Source organism: Eutrigla gurnardus, assembly GCF_963514095.1.
Source record: "Eutrigla gurnardus genome assembly, chromosome: 12".
NCBI lineage: Eukaryota > Metazoa > Chordata > Actinopteri > Perciformes > Triglidae > Eutrigla > Eutrigla gurnardus.
In genome coordinates, this window is record NC_139926.1 from 5,286,429 (window position 1) to 5,306,238 (window position 19,810).

The 19,810-nt window shown below is 42.1% G+C and overlaps 1 protein-coding gene across 1 annotated transcript in view; it reads right to left on the bottom strand.

Annotated features, from left to right (window-relative positions):
* slc49a4 (solute carrier family 49 member 4) overlaps window positions 1-19,797 on the bottom strand; it is a 65,029-nt gene extending 45,232 nt beyond the window's left edge. Inside the window, exons 1-4 of the mRNA XM_084023564.1 lie at window positions 19,378-19,797; window positions 12,014-12,107; window positions 1,245-1,516; window positions 458-587 (exon numbers count right to left, since the gene is read on the bottom strand). Of these exons, the coding sequence (XP_083879690.1) occupies window positions 458-587; window positions 1,245-1,516; window positions 12,014-12,107; window positions 19,378-19,681 (800 nt within the window). The 5' untranslated portion in view covers window positions 19,682-19,797. The remainder of the gene's footprint in view (window positions 1-457; window positions 588-1,244; window positions 1,517-12,013; window positions 12,108-19,377) is intronic.
* Window positions 19,798-19,810: the final 13 nt, after the last annotated feature.

Genomic DNA, 19,810 nt, shown 5'->3' on the forward strand with positions numbered 1-19,810 from the left:
CTCCACCAACCACAACCACGGTGCAGATGAGGAGGATGATCCAGTCTTTCAGAAGCTTCCAGTATATTGCAGCTAAGTAATTAATCTAGAGGGAAGGCTGGGGTTTCTTTGATAACAACCAGAGCAGATAGTGAGTGGCAGACCCCTTCATTAAGATTCCAGATACTTCTCCAGTGCAAGATTCTGTCACATTAACTTTCCAGGACAAGAAGCACGCAATGCATCAGCAAATAAGTAACCAAACTCCAGCTAATGGGTTTGCAGACGCAGCGGTTGGAGAGCACTTAGGAGAAATACGCACCTGTTACTCATTTCAGATACAGCGCTGACGTTTCACCTGCTTCACACGTCAGCAGAGCAGAGGACGGCCGAGTTCAAGCGCACATCAGGAAAGGATTACATGTGGCGTTGGTCCTTCAGAGTGTGTGTGTGTGTGTGTGTGTGTGTGTTGTTTTACCTGAGAAGTCTGCAGATGCTGCTCTTGTAACTCAGTCTCTGGCTTGCAGCGGCCAAACTTGGAGGTGTCGGTGGGCGCGACGGGAAGTAGAGCAGCACCGCCGCAAAAAGTATGGCGATTACAGTCAACTCTGCAACACAGCAACACAGAGAAAAGAGACATATTTCATTCATAGATGAGAGAGTCAGACTTCATAAAACATTTCTAAAAGTCCTCTGGAATCATCTCAGCGATGAGCATAAAGGACTCATTAACAAGATTCACTCAAACTGGTAAAGAACTGGTTGATATCTCAACTAGGGCTGCAGCAATTTGCCAACATCCTCGATTACAGAAATATGTGGTTTTGCATAAGCTACGTCGGTGCATTACAAGAATGTCGGCGCCCGGTCATGGTCACATGGTGCAGTTATCGACCAGCCGCTGCCCATTACTCCTGACAGCTTTGCATTCACACTCACATCAATCTGTCGTTTGGATTTTACTTTTCATGACCTCCAAAACATTTGGTTCAAAAAAGCTTTGGCCTTTAAAAATTAATAACAATACTACCTTAGGCTAAACAAAAGCTGCAGCCTCCATCTATTCCGGCACACTCGTTTCTCTTTTCAGCGCGCTTTTAATTTTCTGAATCACTTAAGCATAACAGTCCCACCAAGCCGTTTCTCATAGAACATTATAATTGTTTTTTGTGTGTATTTGTGTCCTTTGACAGGGCTGACATGATGTTGAAATGATTTGTTATCGATCCTGTGTGCCCTCAGAGGTTGTCGCTTGCTGTCAGTACCTGAATACATAACCAGCTGGATCCGGTCTCGGATGGAGTTCTCGGAAACGGCTGTTGCCACGGTGGTTGCTTCCTGGGTGTGGTTGGGGGCCGGCACCACCAGAGGTCCGACTAAGAACGAAGTGGCACTTCCCAGGTAGGCGAAGAGTGAGGCCAGGGCCGTCGCCGTGGCTCTCTGGTCAGGGGCGAACCACGTGGTGGAGAGGAAGGGGCCGGCGCTCATTATGGTTGGGCCGGCTAAACCGTTCAGAAAGTGACCTCCGTGTATCAACCTGGAATAGAAACAGTGGCAGGAAATGGGTTTAACTCTTAAAACACAGCAAACAAATCACCTGCACATCCTCCCATCACTCTACATGGTGACTGCCCTCCACTGGTTGAACTAAAGGCACTTTTGGTTTTTACGTCAGTAAAATTCCAATCATATATGATATTTCATTAGCATGTGGACTGGAGGAACTGAGATTCGAACCAGTGATCTTCAAATTGGAGGACGACCTGCTCTATGTCTGAGCCGCAGCCGCCCACTAACTGTGTCCCAGTTCAGCATCCATCCTTCGGAGGACGCAGCCTTCTCAGCTGACCTTCTGATCTGCTCATAGACACCATGCTGATTCAAATCCTATCGTCACAGGTGCTCAATGAATCTTGGCATAAGTTGGGCTGTGAAGGATCCATCAGTTGGATCCTCTGAATCAGGAAAGAAGGTTGCATTACTGGGCTGCATTTCGAGCAGTCTTTGAAATGGGACAGCCTTGTTACAGCTGCTGAATGCAGCTGCCGAACTGGGACACAGCTATTGTATACATTAAGTTAGTAAATAAAGGCTTGGAGTAGTTACGCATGGGGGAATAAAGATAAGATTAAGATAATTATCCCTGAGAGGTCACTGTGTACGGTCTCAGCCTGTCCCACCAGACTGAGCTGAGTGAGACAGAATGTAGATCCTGAGATGTCCCCTGACACCACATCTGTCTGTGTCTGGACGCCACGCGGCTGATAGAGGAGGACACCATTCAGAGCTGCGCTAAGGCGGCTCAGCGGGGAGAGGAAGGAGGCAGGAAGAGAAAAATGATGAGGACACTCTGAGAGTCTCTGCTGATTCTTATTCAACATAAGTGACAGCAGGCTGGAAGAAAAAAAACCTGCATGTTTGTTAGTTATCAAGTTAACTTTAACACTTTGTAGGACCTTGTTAAAACCAGTTTGGATGACGTGTATCACCAAGTTTATACGGTTAGATCTCACAGCATATGACAAGAAAGCACAACAGCACCTCCACATTTTCTAAAACACTGTCCAAGACATTTAAACTGAGACACAAAGCTGGCATACTTTTGGTGTCGATCATTTTAAAGGACCATTTAAAGATAATGTGTTGTCATTGTGCACAACGGAAATGCAGTTGTAGATACCCGAGAAAAACATAACAAACAATTCAAAACAGCAGCAACAAAAACTATTTTCTGGGCAGATGACATGGCCGGAAAATACCTACAACACACTGAAGGAAATGGAAAAATCTGAAAAGCATAACAGCTCATCTTGAAGCAAATGTTTTTTCACCCTTTCGCTTGCATATGTCACCGTGTCTTTGGACTATCTTTATTCTGATTTCTGGGATCAGAGAATAAGTGAACAAGATTGCAAATCAGAACGGACATCCAATGTCAGCTTCTGGTTCTTGACCTTTTCGACACCATGTGTGGGACCTGGTGTCGAAAAGGTGTTGCGTTCGATACCAGACAGCCTTACATTTAACAAGACTCAAAGCAGGCATGAAGCACGTTGTCTTACTCTCTTGTGCTCACGCTTCCTGCCCTCTAACTTTACTTAAGTCGCTGTCTTCTACGTGTATATGCTGCAGTCGGCAGCTACAATGAATACATTGTAACATTTGTGTCTTAATTTGTGTTTTTTCATGTTTATTACTGGAGCACTTATGTCATTAAGCAGAATAGACTCATCAACATCGGTAAAGAAAGTAATCGGATGAAGTGGATCTAGAGACGATCACCGCCCACCGCCGACCACCCTGCCGCCAAAAGCGGAGTAGACCACCCTTGGAGGAGAGGGAGGAGATCAGAGATGGAAGCTAAGCTAACCCACCTCGGATCTCAGGCTACTCCACTACCCAGCATGCTCCTGGCTGTCTGGTCACAGGAATATAAGACTTCATGGATTCATCTCATGACAGGACCGAACTCCGTGGGACGAGAGGAGGTGAACTCTACACCGATGATGCTCGTTGCTCAAACATAGTTGGAGTTGATAGATAATGTTCCACTGCATTTTTAATGTTATGATGTCGGCCATGTTGTTTGAATCTGAAATGGTTCTGTTGCCGATTGGTTGATGCCTTTCTGCATCAACGCTGCAATTGTCTTATTATATGATTAAAATTGTATTTTTTGTTTTGTTCATTCTCCTCTACTAAAGATATTCCACCATGCTTGTGAACCATGCTGGTGGTGTCCTATGTGTCGGGTGGTTCATTTGTTAAATCTGTGTACATGTGAACACATTTGATTCATAATAAAAAAAAATATATATATATCTTTTCATGAGATTTTTTTGTGCGCTGCCACACTTTGTTTACCCCAAACTACAGCACTAGACATATCATCATGGCTGCACTCCACTGGGCTGGGACGCCTTTGTTTTACTGAGAAATCGAGTGCAGGCTGCAGATCAGCTGATAATGAAATAGCAGCAGGTGGTAGAGATGCTGTCGTAGAAGTTTAATTTAATCTCTTCACAGTGTTGTCAGAGACAGTACAGCACATTTTCTATATGGATTCAGCCACAGCAAGCCAAGGGAAATATGCATTCTTTTAGTCTATATTGTTGGTAATATCCAACTGGCAGGTTCTGGAGCACATCCTGTCATTACAGTCTCATTTAGGCTTGGGAAGAGAGTCCAGATACCAGACTGGTCCACCTGCTGGACTGAAACCAAACACTTAAATCCAGTAAACCCAAATACTTATCATCAAAGGAACACAGTTACACATTGTTAGAATTAAAAACAACGGTGACATCACATAGAGAGGCTTAGTCCCACCCCTTCGGGTGGACCACCATGGGACCTTATTTTGGAAAACATTATGTAAGGTAGTCGACGTGAGAGACAAATCATTTGTGGTCCTGTTTGGATTGAACAATTAACTACACAAATGATGTTTGTCAGTTTGAAATATAATTTAACACGTCAAAAAAGTCTGATGTTTAAGAAAATACATAATAATAAAGAGTTTCCACATTGAGGTAAGTGATGTCTTTCTGTGTGTTGGGTACCAGGATGTAACTTTACTCACACTAACAACAGGTCTCTCTGTGTGTTGGGTACCAGGATGTAACGTTACTATAACAACAGGTCTCTCTGTGTGTTGGGTACCAGGATGTAACGTTACTATAACAACAGGTCTCTCTGTGTGTTGGGTACCAGGATGTAACGTTACTATAACAACAGGTCTCTCTGTGTGTTGGGTACCAGGATGTAACGTTACTATAACAACAGGTCTCTCTGTGTGTTGGGTACCAGGATGTAACGTTACTATAACAACAGGTCTCTCTGTGTGTTGGGTACCAGGATGTAACGTTACTATAACAACAGGTCTCTCTGTGTGTTGGGTACCAGGATGTAACGTTACTATAACAACAGGTCTCTCTGTGTGTTGGGTACCAGGATGTAACGTTACTATAACAGTTCACCTCTTACTTTCTCTTCCTGTTGATAAAAAGATAATCATAATCATCTAAGATAAAGGTATTTAGTGATTGAATGTAGTTAAGTTAGCTAGCTAGCTCGCTCGTATGTTGTGTGAGACCAGAGATGCAGTTCACTGAATGGTTTCACACTGGTCCTTCAGACTTCTGTGTGTGTGTGTGTGTGTGTGTGTGTGTGTGTGTGTGTGTGTGTGTGTGTGTGTGTGTGTGTGTGTGTGTGTGTGTGTGTGTGTGTGTGTGTGTGTGTGTGTGTGTGTTGCCAAAGGGGAGGAGGTCAAGCCTACTTGCGATTTGGTTTAGTATGTTCTTCAAAGTCTAAAAGGGTAAAAAAAAAATTGTTTCTCAACCTGTCAAGTGTATCAGCATGCTCAGTCTGCATGTCTCAATTCTTGCTTCACAGTGCATCATTTCTTATCATCATTGCGATGTCACAATAAACACATCATGAAAGACTGCAATGTTGGTTTTTTTGAGTGAGTTGAAAGAATGTATCAGTAGAAAACTGCAACTATCTTTCTTAGTTAGTAACTTTTTGTGTTCAGCTCAATGCCCAAAGATTTAATCTATTCGTTTCATTATTTTAATTCAAAAAGCAATTTGTTGTATTTTAGCAGAATACTGAAAGCAGCAGAAAGGCAGAACTGAAAGAGAAGCAGGAAAGTAAACAAAAAAAGGTATTTGTTTGGACAGAAATGATAAATGAATACTGATTGTATTTTTTTATTTTATTTTATTCTTTTCATCATTTTCTTCATACTGTATGCTGTCCCCTGTATTTTATGGTTTTTGTCCTTTTATATCTTTTGTGACTCAATATCATCTTGTGTTTGCCTTTGTATTTACTATGTCCAGATTATCTGTATGTATCTGGTGAATGAACTGGGGAAATATATATATCTGCCGAGTCCGCCCCTCTTCCGGTCAGGTTGGGTGAATCAGTGAGTGATCAGAGTACACGAGTCCACCACTCTTCCGAGTGACCGTGGAGTGATACACAGTAACAAAACCTTAACTATGCGGAAGTCATTGAACCACCTTCTCTTGTCCGTGTTAACTTATAGCAGCCACTTGCTAGGCTCAGCTGATGGACTAGGTAATGTTAAAATGTGATTTTACAGAGAGTAGCGAGTCACGCAATCAAGTATTAATATATAATATATATAATATATAATTAGTATATTTTGACTGGCGTTAGCAGCAAGTGACCCGGGTGAATGCAGACAGCAGTCTTCATATGAGTGGATGTGTGAATCTTCTCTCATCTCTACCTTGAAAGGTCAGCTCAGCTTAAAAGGTCAGCCCACCTTAAGTGTGACTGAGCCAGAGTTTTTTTTATTTTTTAAACCTTATCCTTGACCCAGTTGCTAATAACTGCTACATTCACAGTTGTAACAGGTCACAGCTGCTCTCTGTAATGGAGCTGCTGACGCGCTCTCGTCTTATGTTACGTCGTTCATTGATAGTCCATCTTTTTTTCTTTTTTTTCATTAAAAAATTAGTGCATTAAAGCCATGGTCTACGATTCGAAAGGTTTGTAAAAAGCATCCCCCCCACACACACACACACCCCTTCCCCTCCGAGCTCGTATCGTCCTCCCCTTGGAGCCTCCCACGAAGCACACACCCCCTCCAGGCTAACGTCTCCGTCGAACAAATAAACAATACTGCAGAGACAGAAATAGTCTCGACACCAGGGCTCTCAAACACACGCATTTCAACCTGAAATGAAATAAGCTATGCAGTTGCTGAATCTGTCTTTATTTTAGATCGACAACGGTCAGTTTAACAGATTTTCGAGAACCTGCGGGCGGCGCCGTCTCTCGAAACTCGCCGCCACGCGACGGCATTGCACGGCTTCTTACATAGACAATGAATGGGAACATCCCCCTCTGAGTATAAACTCAGGCAGGATGCCGTTTAGTTTCCTGGTGTGTCTGGGACGTCCAGCTTTATCTCATAGGAATTAACAGACGTGCATTAATGTGTTAATTTTGACTACTAATAATGTGACCAAATCAAAGTCAGCTTTTGTAACTTTGAATGACAAAGTTTGGTCATTAAAGGTCTTTAATGTCTACGTGCTCCCAGTATGGGTGTACTGTGAACACTGCTTTAAATGTGTCAGGTGATGAGGACGGATTGGTGAGTAACGTTATGAGCGCTCACATGGGGCGGCCGCTCTGTGGCAGGAAGATAAAAAGAAGGGAAAGGACGATAATGAAGTTAATCAGTATTGATCAACCGTCAGATGGGATTGGATCAGAGCTGAGACAAAGAAGGCAGCGCTGTAGTGAAATCGTTCCCCTGCCTCCGGTCCGCCACGGCTGACGGACCCGGTTCTGGCATTTCTGTCTATCAGCCGTCACACAAACAGACGAAACCCAAAGCCGTAACGCCACTGAACGGGACAGGGGAACAGCGTTTGCATCAACACCAGTCAGACAACACTTACACTGATTTACAGTTTCCACCCACAGACGAGGCATGGAGCGACATGAAGGATTTATGTCACTATTATTCTGGCCAAAATTATGTGATGCATGATATTATCTCCACAATCATCAAAATATACCTGTTAAATATCTGTTATATATGGTGCTTTTCCAGATGTTCAAAGACGCTTTACAAAAGCAACTAATGACAATTATAACAATAATAATATGACAACATAAAAATAATATTATGGGGAGACATTTGAATTGAAGGAGGGCAGTAAGGATGATGGATCGGCCAGCGCTGGCCCAAAAACCACTGGACTAACGCGATCAACACCTCCAGCTGCCCGCAGCATTAAAGAGACAAACACACGGTAACACCACAATGTGTGACAGTGCCTGAGCGAGTCCACCTGATAAGACACTGACCAATCACACAGCTGAGAGTGAGGAGGGCAACAACACCACGTCTGTGACTTGAGATCACAGCGAGCTCTTATCAGTGACCACTGATGCAACAGTGCCTTTTCTCTCCCCGTCTGACCTCAAAACAAACACAGGGTATAAAAACTGCTTCCTTTGATTTCCTAAAAACAAAGAGGCAGTTTACTTCCTCAAGATGGAGATATGGCCTATCAAACATGTAACGGCAGGTGGAACAATCACAGATCTGCAGGGGGCCGTCGAGGGAGCCTGGATAAATGTTGCCACTTGTCTCCTGATCTGTTTGATCTGCTCTCACAATGCCCTTGAACTCTCCACGCGTACATCATCCTGGAGCCGACTGTTTGGTCTCTCAGGTCGTCTTAAGCGAGGCTTGCCATATGAGAGGCATTTCCACCCTACTGCAAAGCACAGAGTGACATCTACTGGCGATGCAGGGAGCTACATCGGCCTGTGACAATCCACTGTGTCATCCGTTAAAACAAGGAGAACGAGAGTTGTGACCCATTACATTTAAGATGCAAATCAGGCTGAACTGTGTCACAACTAACATTTGCTGTGTGATTTATGTCGTCTTTCACTGTGCAATCATGTCGAGTCTAAAGAGCTGAAGGTCACGGCTGGGAAAGGTTGCCCTCATCATAGAAGAAAAAGAGCAGACAGCTCTCACCTGGGCTACTTTAAAGAGTTACTACATCCTCCATGGACTAAATGCAGGAATCAACAGCTGCATGAGTGAGCTACAAAAACAGGCAGTTTATGATTAGACAACTAATTATATCAAACATTTTTGTCACCTGAGGTGCAAAATGTACTTTGTAATTATTGTTACTTTGACCATGCTGCTCTAAATAATGATGCACGAGTCAGGCAGTGTCTAATCTCCCACGATGCAAGACCCGAGAAAGCTTTCAGAGACCAAGTCCAGCAGGGACGGATATAAAGATCAAGAGAGAGACTCGTATCATTAAGGGCACTGAGTGGGCGAGAGAGATTTAAAGAAGTTTGGCTGTATGAGCAAAGGTTAAGAAATGGCTTTAAATCCATTGGTTCTTGTAAATTCCCCACATATACAGTAGATGTCTTTTGCGTGTATGCATGTGCCTGTGTTATAAAAACTACCCATCTTTATAATCATTTCCGAGAGTATCTCAGTGGGATACTTTTTTCCTCCTGCCAATCAGGGGAATATGGTGTTTAGAAAGAACGTCTCCATTCTCCATTCTACCTGAGGCATTAGATCAACTTATCTGACTCAAACCATTTAACGTTACCCGCGGCTACTCAGATTTATATCTTTTCTAGATTTTCTAGATAGACCAGATAATTATAGATAGCATAGATAGCAGGTACATCACTGCGTCCCATTCCAAAAACGCAAGCTTAATATAATAAACAGGGTCAGTTTACGTTAATATAGAGTAAAACATATATATATATATATACATATACACACACACACAAACACACAGTATGTGCGTGAGGTGAAAATACACACACATATGTGTCTGTGTGTTCTTTGTGAAGCGATTACTCATTTGAAAGGATCTTGATTCCAAGCTTAGAAAGAGCCTTTGAAGCTTTTAACACCTACAGAAAGTTACAGAAACCACACCAAGAGGCAACAAATCCAGGAAGCAAAACCTGACTTTTCAGAGCAGATTGTTTAAGCTTTTTTTCCACTTCAGGCACCATCACTGGGGAATCATGTGATTCTATTTCTTCTTCTATCTGATAAACGTTAACAGGGGTTTTTATTTTTGTACATTTAGCTTCCCTCCATAGAAGACTTTCTAACTGCAGCCTCATGAGACCTGGAGAGAAAGAAATTGAGGAACCAAATTGATTCATCTCCTCTTCGAAAAGACAAAATTATTTTTAGAAACTCCTCAAATCCATGCAGTGAAAGTGATCCTCAATCTGCGGAAATACAATTTCCTCTATGTATTGATATGATATACTGTTTGAGTGAGGAGCTCATTAGTAATCAGGAGACAGATTACCACTCAGACATATTCAATGAAATTCCCCTTTTAAAGGCACATTGTAAATGGAATGACCTTCTCTAAGCTCTTGCACTTTTTAAAAGGGGAACACTGAGCTTGTGAGTAAAGCAGAGAATAATGATGGGATTCTTTTATCTTTTTCCCATGATGGTCTGTCAAAGTGCGAAAGAAACTGGTGGCAAGGACGCACAGAAAGAAGGAAAGGATGGACACAGTATTGAGCTGTCAGTCAGAGACCCGTTTACTGACTGTCCCCCTATCCAGTTACTGGTAAGTACAGCATATCACCCTTACAAGCCACAAGGATAGTCACCATTGCATGTTGTACTGATGTTCACCCTGGTGCACGTTAACCACGATAGCTGCATGTCTCATAGATGATAATGTTAGTATTAGGGATGCACCGAAATGAAAATTCTTGGACGAAACCGAAAACCGAAAATGAGGAAACCAAGGCCGAAAACCAATAACCGAAAACACAGAAAGAAATTAATATTCCAATTATTAGTACCATTGCATTTATGGCTATGACTGTACTAACCTCACTTAAATCAAGACATTGCATTTCAAAGAATAAATCAATTACAAAAGTCTGAAAATATTTATTTAGCACTGACATTACAACAATGCACAGTATATAATAAAAATCTAAATAAAATGTTTAATGTCTCATCGATCAGACAACGAGGGTGCATGCCCCTCATCTGGCGCAGAGAGACGAGTTTTGTCTGTGCTCTGCTCTCGTTCTCCTGTGCTGTGTGCTTCTTCGTCTCCAAGCAAGGTCTCCGCATCCATCGCGCCTGGATCATTTCTCGTGCGCGCTGCTTTAATCCCACATCCAAGTAATGGTTTTTATAACGCGGATCAAGCACAGCCCTGAGGAAGTGCAGAGGATCTGAATAGATCTCAGCGAAACGTCCACACCGCAGACATGTTGGCGCTTATCCAGACAAGCGGGCGCTGGCCATGGTTTTTGTTTGCGTCATCACAACTTTCTGTTTCGGTAATTGTGATAAAAGTGTTTCGAAAAATTGTCGGTGGCCGAATATTCGGCGCATCCCTAGTTAGTATATTACTAGTGTTGTCACTATAGACTGTATATAAGAAGTGGTGGTGACCTGTCCATCACTAGGTAGCCCCGTCCTAAAGTATCTCCTGCTTTATGGTCTATTTGACCCTAAATGGACCATAATGTACTAAATGAACATCATGCTGGATTGAAGAAGACTTGAAACTAGAGATTGAGACCATAAACTCATGTTAACAATGTTTACTGAGATAATAAAGAGAGAGGTAGGCTCAATTTCTCATTGACTACAATCAAACTTATTTTTGCAAGCAGAGGAGTCTCCTCCTCATGGCCAACAGAGAGGATGCAAGTTTAAAGTCCTCCAGGACTGGCTTCATTTTACAGAAGCAGTGGTTGTTGCCTGTATAAAACTATATATTTGTGTGTGTGTGTGTGTGTGTGTGTGTGTGTATTTGTCTCATCCACATATACACATACATAAATATATCCTACACTGTAAAATTTTACCAGGATTTAACAATATTTAACTGTAATATTTCACAATAAATTATTGTATTAGCACTTTACAGGCTTTAACTGTAATAATCACAATATGATACTGTAATTCAGAATTTACTGTGAAATCGATGCAGACACAGTAAATTACTATATTTATAATATTTATAATAAATTACTGTGAAATTACTGTAAAAGTAATGCAACCAGTAGCCAGTAATTTACTGTAAATTTACGGTGAAAAATGTTACAGTGTAATTTAAAGGTAAAGTGAGCCAATGTGTTATTTGGGTAGTTCTCTGTCTCTTTGCATGTGCATATCTAATTTTGACAACCTCAGAGCAGACATGGGAACATCTGGAATAATTAATCAATCAACTAATGTTTTCACATCACAAATCATGTTGAACTCCTTAAACAATGAGAGGTCCAAACTTGGCAAGCATCTCCACATACTGAGGTACACAGCTGGTCCTGGCAGTCGCTTAGAAAAGTCAAATAAATCAGATTACGGATATTATGACTGCAATGAGGGTCACACGTTACCGCCTTTAAAAAAAAACGTTCAAACAAACAATCATAAGACGTTGAAACATCCGCTACCAACCATGATGTTAGAGAGGAACCTTACCATCGTCTGAGAGGCTGCTCTGTCAGCGGGATGCTCCTCAGAGCCGATCCCAGCAGCATTAAGAACGCCGACAGGAGGAGGGACGCCCGCAAACCTGCAAGACACATAATAGACGTTAATGTTAAAATACAGGCGGATAAGAAAAGAGGATGAGTGGGTGACATAAATTGTTCATTTAATTATTGACTGATATGTTGTTTTTGTGTGTTGTATGTATAACTTGTAAACAAAAGTGAAAATCAAATTTTTTTTATGCGACATTTTTAAATTTACTTTTTTGTACCAATAATTAAAACCTCAAAAATGTACTATTTACACTTATATAAAATAGAACTCAGAAAGACTGACATGTGAGAAGCTGGTGGTAGCAAATATTTGTTATTTTCTTGGTCTGAGTAAAGCACATCTGGGTAAAGATGACCAAATCTGGTTATAATAGGGTAGATCTGGGTAGACCAGATCTGGTTATAATACGGTAGATCTGGGTAGACCAGATCTTGTTAGAATACGGTAGATCTGGGTAGACCAGATATGGGTAGTGTTATAAGAATTTTATATAACCTCATGTCTTAAAGTTTTCCTAGTTCAGGTTACAGCTTTATGTGTTGAACTGTTTATTACTTTAGTATCCCCATGGCTGACCTAAATGTTATCAGAGGCCTGGTAGTCATGATGTCTTGTTCTACATGAAGGTTAACTGTCAGTGACGCGTTATCTCCTGTGCCTTTAATAGACTCGAGTCACAACAGTGATTTGAGCACTTCCTCTGTAGCATCCTCACACGTTGTTGCACTGTAACTGCTCCTCTTGATCAAGATTAAAGTCAGACGTCGACTTTACTTTTGTCTCCGATCTCCTCCTTGGGTGAATTTATTAGTTTACGGGAAAATTATTTTAACAGGTAGACCACATCTTGTTAGAATAAGGTAGATCTGGGCAGACCATACCTGGGTTGAAGGCTACCTGATGTGAGAGGGATCAGACTTGTCCCTCTCTTTTTGCCCTCATACATGGAGTGAACTAAATAATAGATACACTTGTCAGTATAATACAGTACTGTTCAACAATACAATAAACTGCAGCCACCAAAACAACTGCATTCGTTTTATCTGGTTGTACCTAATAAACTGTGGTGGGTAATTACAGAACAGTATGTACCAAAAGACAACAGGACTTCCTCCACTAGTTTCATGTGGTCTCTGTGACAGCAGTAGTTGGACAAAGAGTATTTTCTCTGTCACCTCCATTCTCAGTTTCATTCACATGATGCCCATTTAAAGAAACTCTCTCCACTTCCCTCTTATTTTCTCTCTTCCTATACGAGTTGAGTTGTAACACGTCTCTGTTGCTTCTAGTGACTATTTGCTGTCTCTAGCAGCAACAGAGACTTGTAATTCAACAACATATATAATATTAGTTATGTCCCTGCTTTTCAATCAATCAAGAATCAAGAACTGATGCTTTGTTTCATTGTTCATTTGATTCTGATAACATGATAATTAGATAAATAGAGATGGGACAGAGATACCTGGAGCAGCGTGATTGGGAAGAACAGCCTCCCCGATCCAAATCCGAGTGGTCTTTTGTTATTGGACTACCCTAGGCCGAAGGTCGATGATTGATTTTGTGATTGTTTCGTCTGATCTGAGGCCGCGTGTTTTGGACATTCGGGTAAAGAGAGGGGCAGAGCTGTCAACTGATCACCATCTGGTGGTGAGTTGGGTCAGAGGGTGGGAGAAACCTTTGGACAGACCTGTTAAGCCCAAACGAGTAGTGCGTGTGAACTAGGAACGGCTGGAGGAGCCACCTGTCCAAGAGATCTTCAACTCATATCTCCGGCGGAGCTTTTCTGGCAACCCTGTGGAGGTTGGGGGCATCAAACCTGAGTGGGAGATGCTCAAAGCTTCCATTCCGAAGCTCCGGTAGTGAGCTGTGGTCTTAAGGTCTAAGGTGCCTCAAGGGGTGGTAACCCTCGAACACCGCGGTGGACACCAGTGGTCAGGGAAGCTGCCAGACTGAAGAAGGAGTTATTCCGGGATATGTTATCTCCGAAGACTCCGGATGCGGTTGCAAGATACCGACAGGCCCAAAGGGCTGCAGCCTCTGCCATGGGGGAGGCAAAGCAGTGGGTGTGGGAGGAGTTCGGAGTAGCCATGGAGAAGGACATTCGGTGGAAACCGTCCAACACCTTAGAAGGGGGAAACAGGGAACCATTCGAGCTGTAAGGATGGGACACTGTTGACCTCAACTGAGGAGGTAATCAGGCGGTGGAAGGCGCACTTTGATGAACTCCTGAATCCAACTGATACGCCCTCTATTGTGCAGAGTTGGAAGCTGATGGAGGATTCTCATCAATTTCCCTGGTGGAAGTCACTGAGGTAGTCAAACAACTCCTCAGTGGCAACGCCCCAGGGATTGATGAGATCCGTCCAGAAATGCTGAAGGCTTTTATGGTGGAGGGGTTGTCTAGGATGACAAGTCTTCAACATTGTGTGGAAGTCAGGGACAGTGCCTAAGGAGTGGCAGACGGGGGTGGTGGTCCCCCTTTTCAGAAAGGGGGACCAGCGAGTGTTTACCAACTACAGGGGTATCACACTACTCAGCTTCCCTGGTAAAGTCTACTCCAAGGTGCTGGAAAGGAGGGTTCGGCCGATAGTTGAACCTCTGATTGAAAGGGAATAATGCGGGTTCCGTCCTGGCCGTGGAACAACAGACCAGCTCTTTACTCTTGCGAGGATCCTGGAGGGTGCCTGGGAATATGCCCATCCAGTCTACATGTGTTTTCTGGACTTGGAGAAGGCGTATGACAGATTTGTGTGTATTGTTGTGAAATGTGTTAAAATGCTACAAACACTATAGTTGAGGGGATGATAGGGTAGTTTACTAAAACCCGACTGATTTTATTTTCCTAAAGCCATATTTTAAGACAACACCTTGGACTTTGAGAGGTGTTATCTTAAAATATTGTGCTGTGTCAGACCAAATTCCAAAAGGTGTTCAATTTGACAGAACAGAGAAAAGTGGCTGAAAACAGGACTCCCTTGTATCTTTGCATGAAAAAAAATACTTTTAACTTAATTTTGTTGTTGTTGTATGTTTTGCTATTTCACCGGTTTTAACAGACAACATCACATCACTCCAATTTTAGCCTCACTTCACTGGCTCTCTGTTTTAGAATTGATTTGAAGTTTTTTCTGATAAATTTTAAAGCTTGTCAGGGTCTAGCGCCTGATTATATTTTAGTAATGCTGACCCCATACGAGCCTTAGATCCTCGGGTGGGGCTCTTCTTACGGTTCCTAAGTCCAAAAGGACTTCCAAAGGCTCAAAACCAGAGGTGATTGTGCCTTCTCCACCAGGAACCCTTCTCCACCAGGGCCCCTTCTCCACCAGGAACCCTTCTCCACCAGGGCCCCTTCTCCACCAGGAACCCTTCTCCACCAGGAACCCTTCTCCACCAGGAACCCTTCTCCACCAGGGCCCCTTCTCCACCAGGAACCCTTCTCCACCAGGAACCCTTCTCCACCAGGGCCCCTCAGCTTTGAAAAGACCTGCCCGAGGAGCTAAGGCTTGCTGAATCAAGGACTTAATTTAAATCCATCAGCCCGTTTTAACTTTTTAATTTTCTTTATTTGTATTTGTTAGTTATGTATATTTAATTGACTATGTAATGTTTTTACCTTATCTTAACTCTTAAACTCTACCCATCGCTTCTCCTGCTCTGCTGATGTGTATGTTGTATTTGTGTATAGACCCGTATGTGTGTATATTCTTTGTAAACTGTTGTTTTCAAAGGTGCTATATACATAAAGTTGTTATTATTATTATTATTATTATTTATTTGTTGTTGATGTCTGTTTTATTTAGAAAATGCGCAGAAAATGTATTCCAGTTGTATTTCTTCTGCATTGTCTCATAATAACGTTGCTGCAGATACATTATTGTACCTTTTGCATGTGGGTCAATATTTCACACATGATGTCAGTAACCTACTTAACCACCTAACTTACAAGCCTAAATGTGGGACAGCTCTCTGACACATTCTGCAACATCAGCATGTGTGTGTCATGCCCTGAGGACATCATGGCGTCTGACTCACATTTGTCTTAAGACTCCAGAGCAACTACTGTGTTGTTATCATCAACAGTCTCTCGAGGACAGCCAGCTCCCCGCCCCCTGTCTAGTGTGTGTGTGTGTGTGTGTGTGTGTGTGTGTACCATACATAGACAACAGTGTTAGCCTGTTGCAGGTCTCTGGATGTAATTTAAAAACAAGGTCTCACCACGGTTTAACACAATCTGTGCTGAATGACCTTCTACAACTCAATGTGACTCAGAGGCTGAATTAGCTGCAAACTGGGTTAAAAGTTGAGCATTAACTTTACACTAGGAGGGGGATCTGGATTATTTTACTTTAGGGTGTGGTATAATACCTGTGTTTCTGTATACTGTGAACAGCATCACGTTATTGGAACAACACTGACATAGCAACATTTTTGTCCTGCAATATATATGTGATATGAAAATATATAGGTAATTAGACCAACATGTCCCATATTTTTTTAGTAAAATGCATCAATTTGATTTGCTTTAAGAGCTAGAAGTCTAGATTTATACAACAAAAAAAACAACAATTTAGTGCTCTAGTAAAAATGTATTCATAATCTCACTGATTGTAGGGATATGAAACAACCTCAAAGCAGGTTAGCGAGATGGGCTCTGTGTTTCCAGACGGGTCAGTAGGGTTCAGGCCCCTCCCACTCTGGACAGTCTGTCCCTGTTGACAGTCAACCAGAGGCCCCGTTCCTCCCTCAGGGAGAGAGGGGGGGAGAGTACTAGCTTGGTGGAACAGTGTGAGCCTAGGGGAGGGGGGACAATCAGACCGAGGCACCGTACGGAGCAACTGGCCCTAGTGAGCGCGCCCGAAGGATGCAGTGTAAAGGTCACGGTCGGGTCCATGAGACACCTTCAACACGTACCTTTCCAAGACCATCTATTTGTGTGTATTAATGTTCAGGGAAAAACGATCAATCTTAGATACGATTATCATAAATCATAAGTTCTCCCTGCATAAATAGAAACGTCTTGTATCCTGTCACTCTAATCTGACGAGCGTGTCCCTCTAATCCGACAGCCATCACGTTAGAGCCAGGAGGACGATCCGTCAGCGACGATGCCGTGATAAAAACACAAAACTAAGCAGGCAGATTCACTGTCAGTCCGGCCGACCCGCTCCCACTAATGGGTGTCGCGATGTCTGTGTTGTGGTGTCTGTCTGACGTACATATAAAGACGGACTGACACGGCCAAAACAAGCTTCTTCTCCATTTTCTACAGTGACGCCTGAAAAGTTCTGATATTCTCAACTGGAGGCGGTGCACAAAGCAGGTGGAAATAAACAAAAAAGACACCTTGGACACGTGCCCTTACACAATCTTAGCAGTAACAGGTTTCTACCATTATTTCTGCTATTGCTGCTTGGATTACATGTCTCATATATACGTAGACTGACTAGGTTGTAATTATTATGCTGCTGCAGTGGGATCCCTCCTCAGTGGCTCTCCCTTCCCTGTTAAAGGTGTTTTTAAGGAGTTTCTCCTCTGATGGAGGCTCCTGGACAGTGGCTGTCATATGTTACATACTGTAAAGCCCTCTGTGGCTAATTTGTGATTTGGGGCTTTATAAATGAATTATTTGAACCAGTGACAGAAAGCAGCAGATATGATGTGACAACACTCAGAAAAACAAGTTGAATCAGAATCACAAGATGAGTTGTGCAATTTCTTGGCTACATTTTAGCTTGTGGTCTTAAATTCATCAGCAGCCTGGTGACTGCGATGTAAATACTCCGTTGTATTTGTTCGTGTCACCTGACAGATGGGATCGACTACTACACCAGTTCAGTCAGGTGGTGCAGAGGAACTGGTTAGGTGACGTGTGCTCCGACTCAGTGGCTCACGCCGAGAGCTCTTCTGCAGACAAGGGCACTTTACAGAATGTTCTGTGGTTTTCAAGAGCATTGTGAATTTGGACTCTTTCCTGAGAGAGAAGCTCTTTACTGCACTTCATGAGTTGCTGCATCAGCACTTTTAACTGTCACATGGGTCCAACTCTGGAGATGGACTCATTTAAAGTGACAGTGGTGTCAATCCATTGTTTCTACTGTCAACGTGTTCAAGGATCATTTCAATTAATACAACACAGAATTGGCAAGATATCGATTTAAAAAAACAAATATATTTAACTTTTTTTTTCATTGTGATGTAGCAAACACTTGCTGTTGCTGCTTATTGCTTTTCTTTGTTTCAGACTTTTATAATCGAATGTATTTGGGTTTTAGGAAATGTCTCACTGTTTGTACAGGTAATACAATGAGAATGAACAGATCAATATACAAACAAATAAAAACATGTTGCAATCCTGCAACTTTTAGACGACATATCAGAATTTTCCAGTTTGGTTCGGGAAATATTAGAGTTGTAACAGCTTTAAAAAAATGTGTGTATTCATGGTATTCAGGTGTCTGCCTTTAAGACGGGCAATAAAGTTTATGTTTTTACTTCAGTTATAGAAAAAAGCTTGATTTTTTTATCAAATATTTTACTGTTGTCGCTGGTTGTCCAGTTTAACTATTTTGTATAATCATAATTGTCATTATGATTAATCAGAAAACTATTTCCTCAGTTAATAGATTGATTCTAATAATAGAGAGACATACCATCACAGTTATGCAGAGCCCAAAGTCTGATAAAATTGCTAAAATATAAATGTATATTTCTTCTATTTGACCATTATTTTTCCAGGATTGTCCCACTCAGATTTATAATATATTTTCCGAGAGAGTCCATAAAAGTTTCACTTATGAAACGCAAATAACACACTTCTCCAATCCTCCTATTCAGGAAGGTGGAACCATGAAATATTTTTGAATGAAAATTTACTGAAATTGATCAATTAGCTGACAATTAATTATCTGTTAATCAACTGATTGCACAGCTGTTCTTAGCTACTTATAACAAAACAGTTTATTATATGGAAAAAATACTTATTTTTATTACATCTATTTATCTAATTATATTATATGTTTAAATTAACTAAACCTGTCACATAATGTATAGTAAAGTTTAAAAAAACATGTTTCCATGGCACTTTGTTGGGTTTACTACATTCCTGTTTATATTCGGTTTATTAATTTGTAATTACTTGACTGTTTTTCTTACATGCTATGTATTTATATATGTCATATATATTGAATTAAAGTTGGGGGAGCTTGAGACTCGCCAACCTATTGTTGCACTTATGAAGAAGAACTTGCGCTCCGTGTCGTTATGATAGGACACAGTGTACCACATTAAAACAAACTCACCTCTTTTGTCCATTAACCACATAAACAGCAGCCAGGGGATGAAGCCCACCGGGCCCCAGAGCACCAGAACCGCGATGTCAGAGCTGCTGAAGCCGAACGCGTGAATGGCAGAGTTCTGGATGGGACCCCAGAAGTTCCACACCATCCCCTGCATGAATCCCAGCAGGGAGAACAGGGTCAGAACCAGCCATCTTCTCCCGTACACTCTATTCACGCTGTTCGCTGGCGGGCTGCTTGTTTCCGCGTGAGAAGGTACGAGAAGCGGCTCCCTTTCGGCCTCGGTGCTCGAACCCCCGGCACCCATAGTAGACGTGTGTCTGTTCCGGTAAAAGACGGCTTTAATGACTGTGTGCTAACGTAGGTATCGTCCGGTTTAAAAACAACCCATACCAGCTGCTGTTTTCCTCTGTTTATCTCTACTACTGCGCATGTT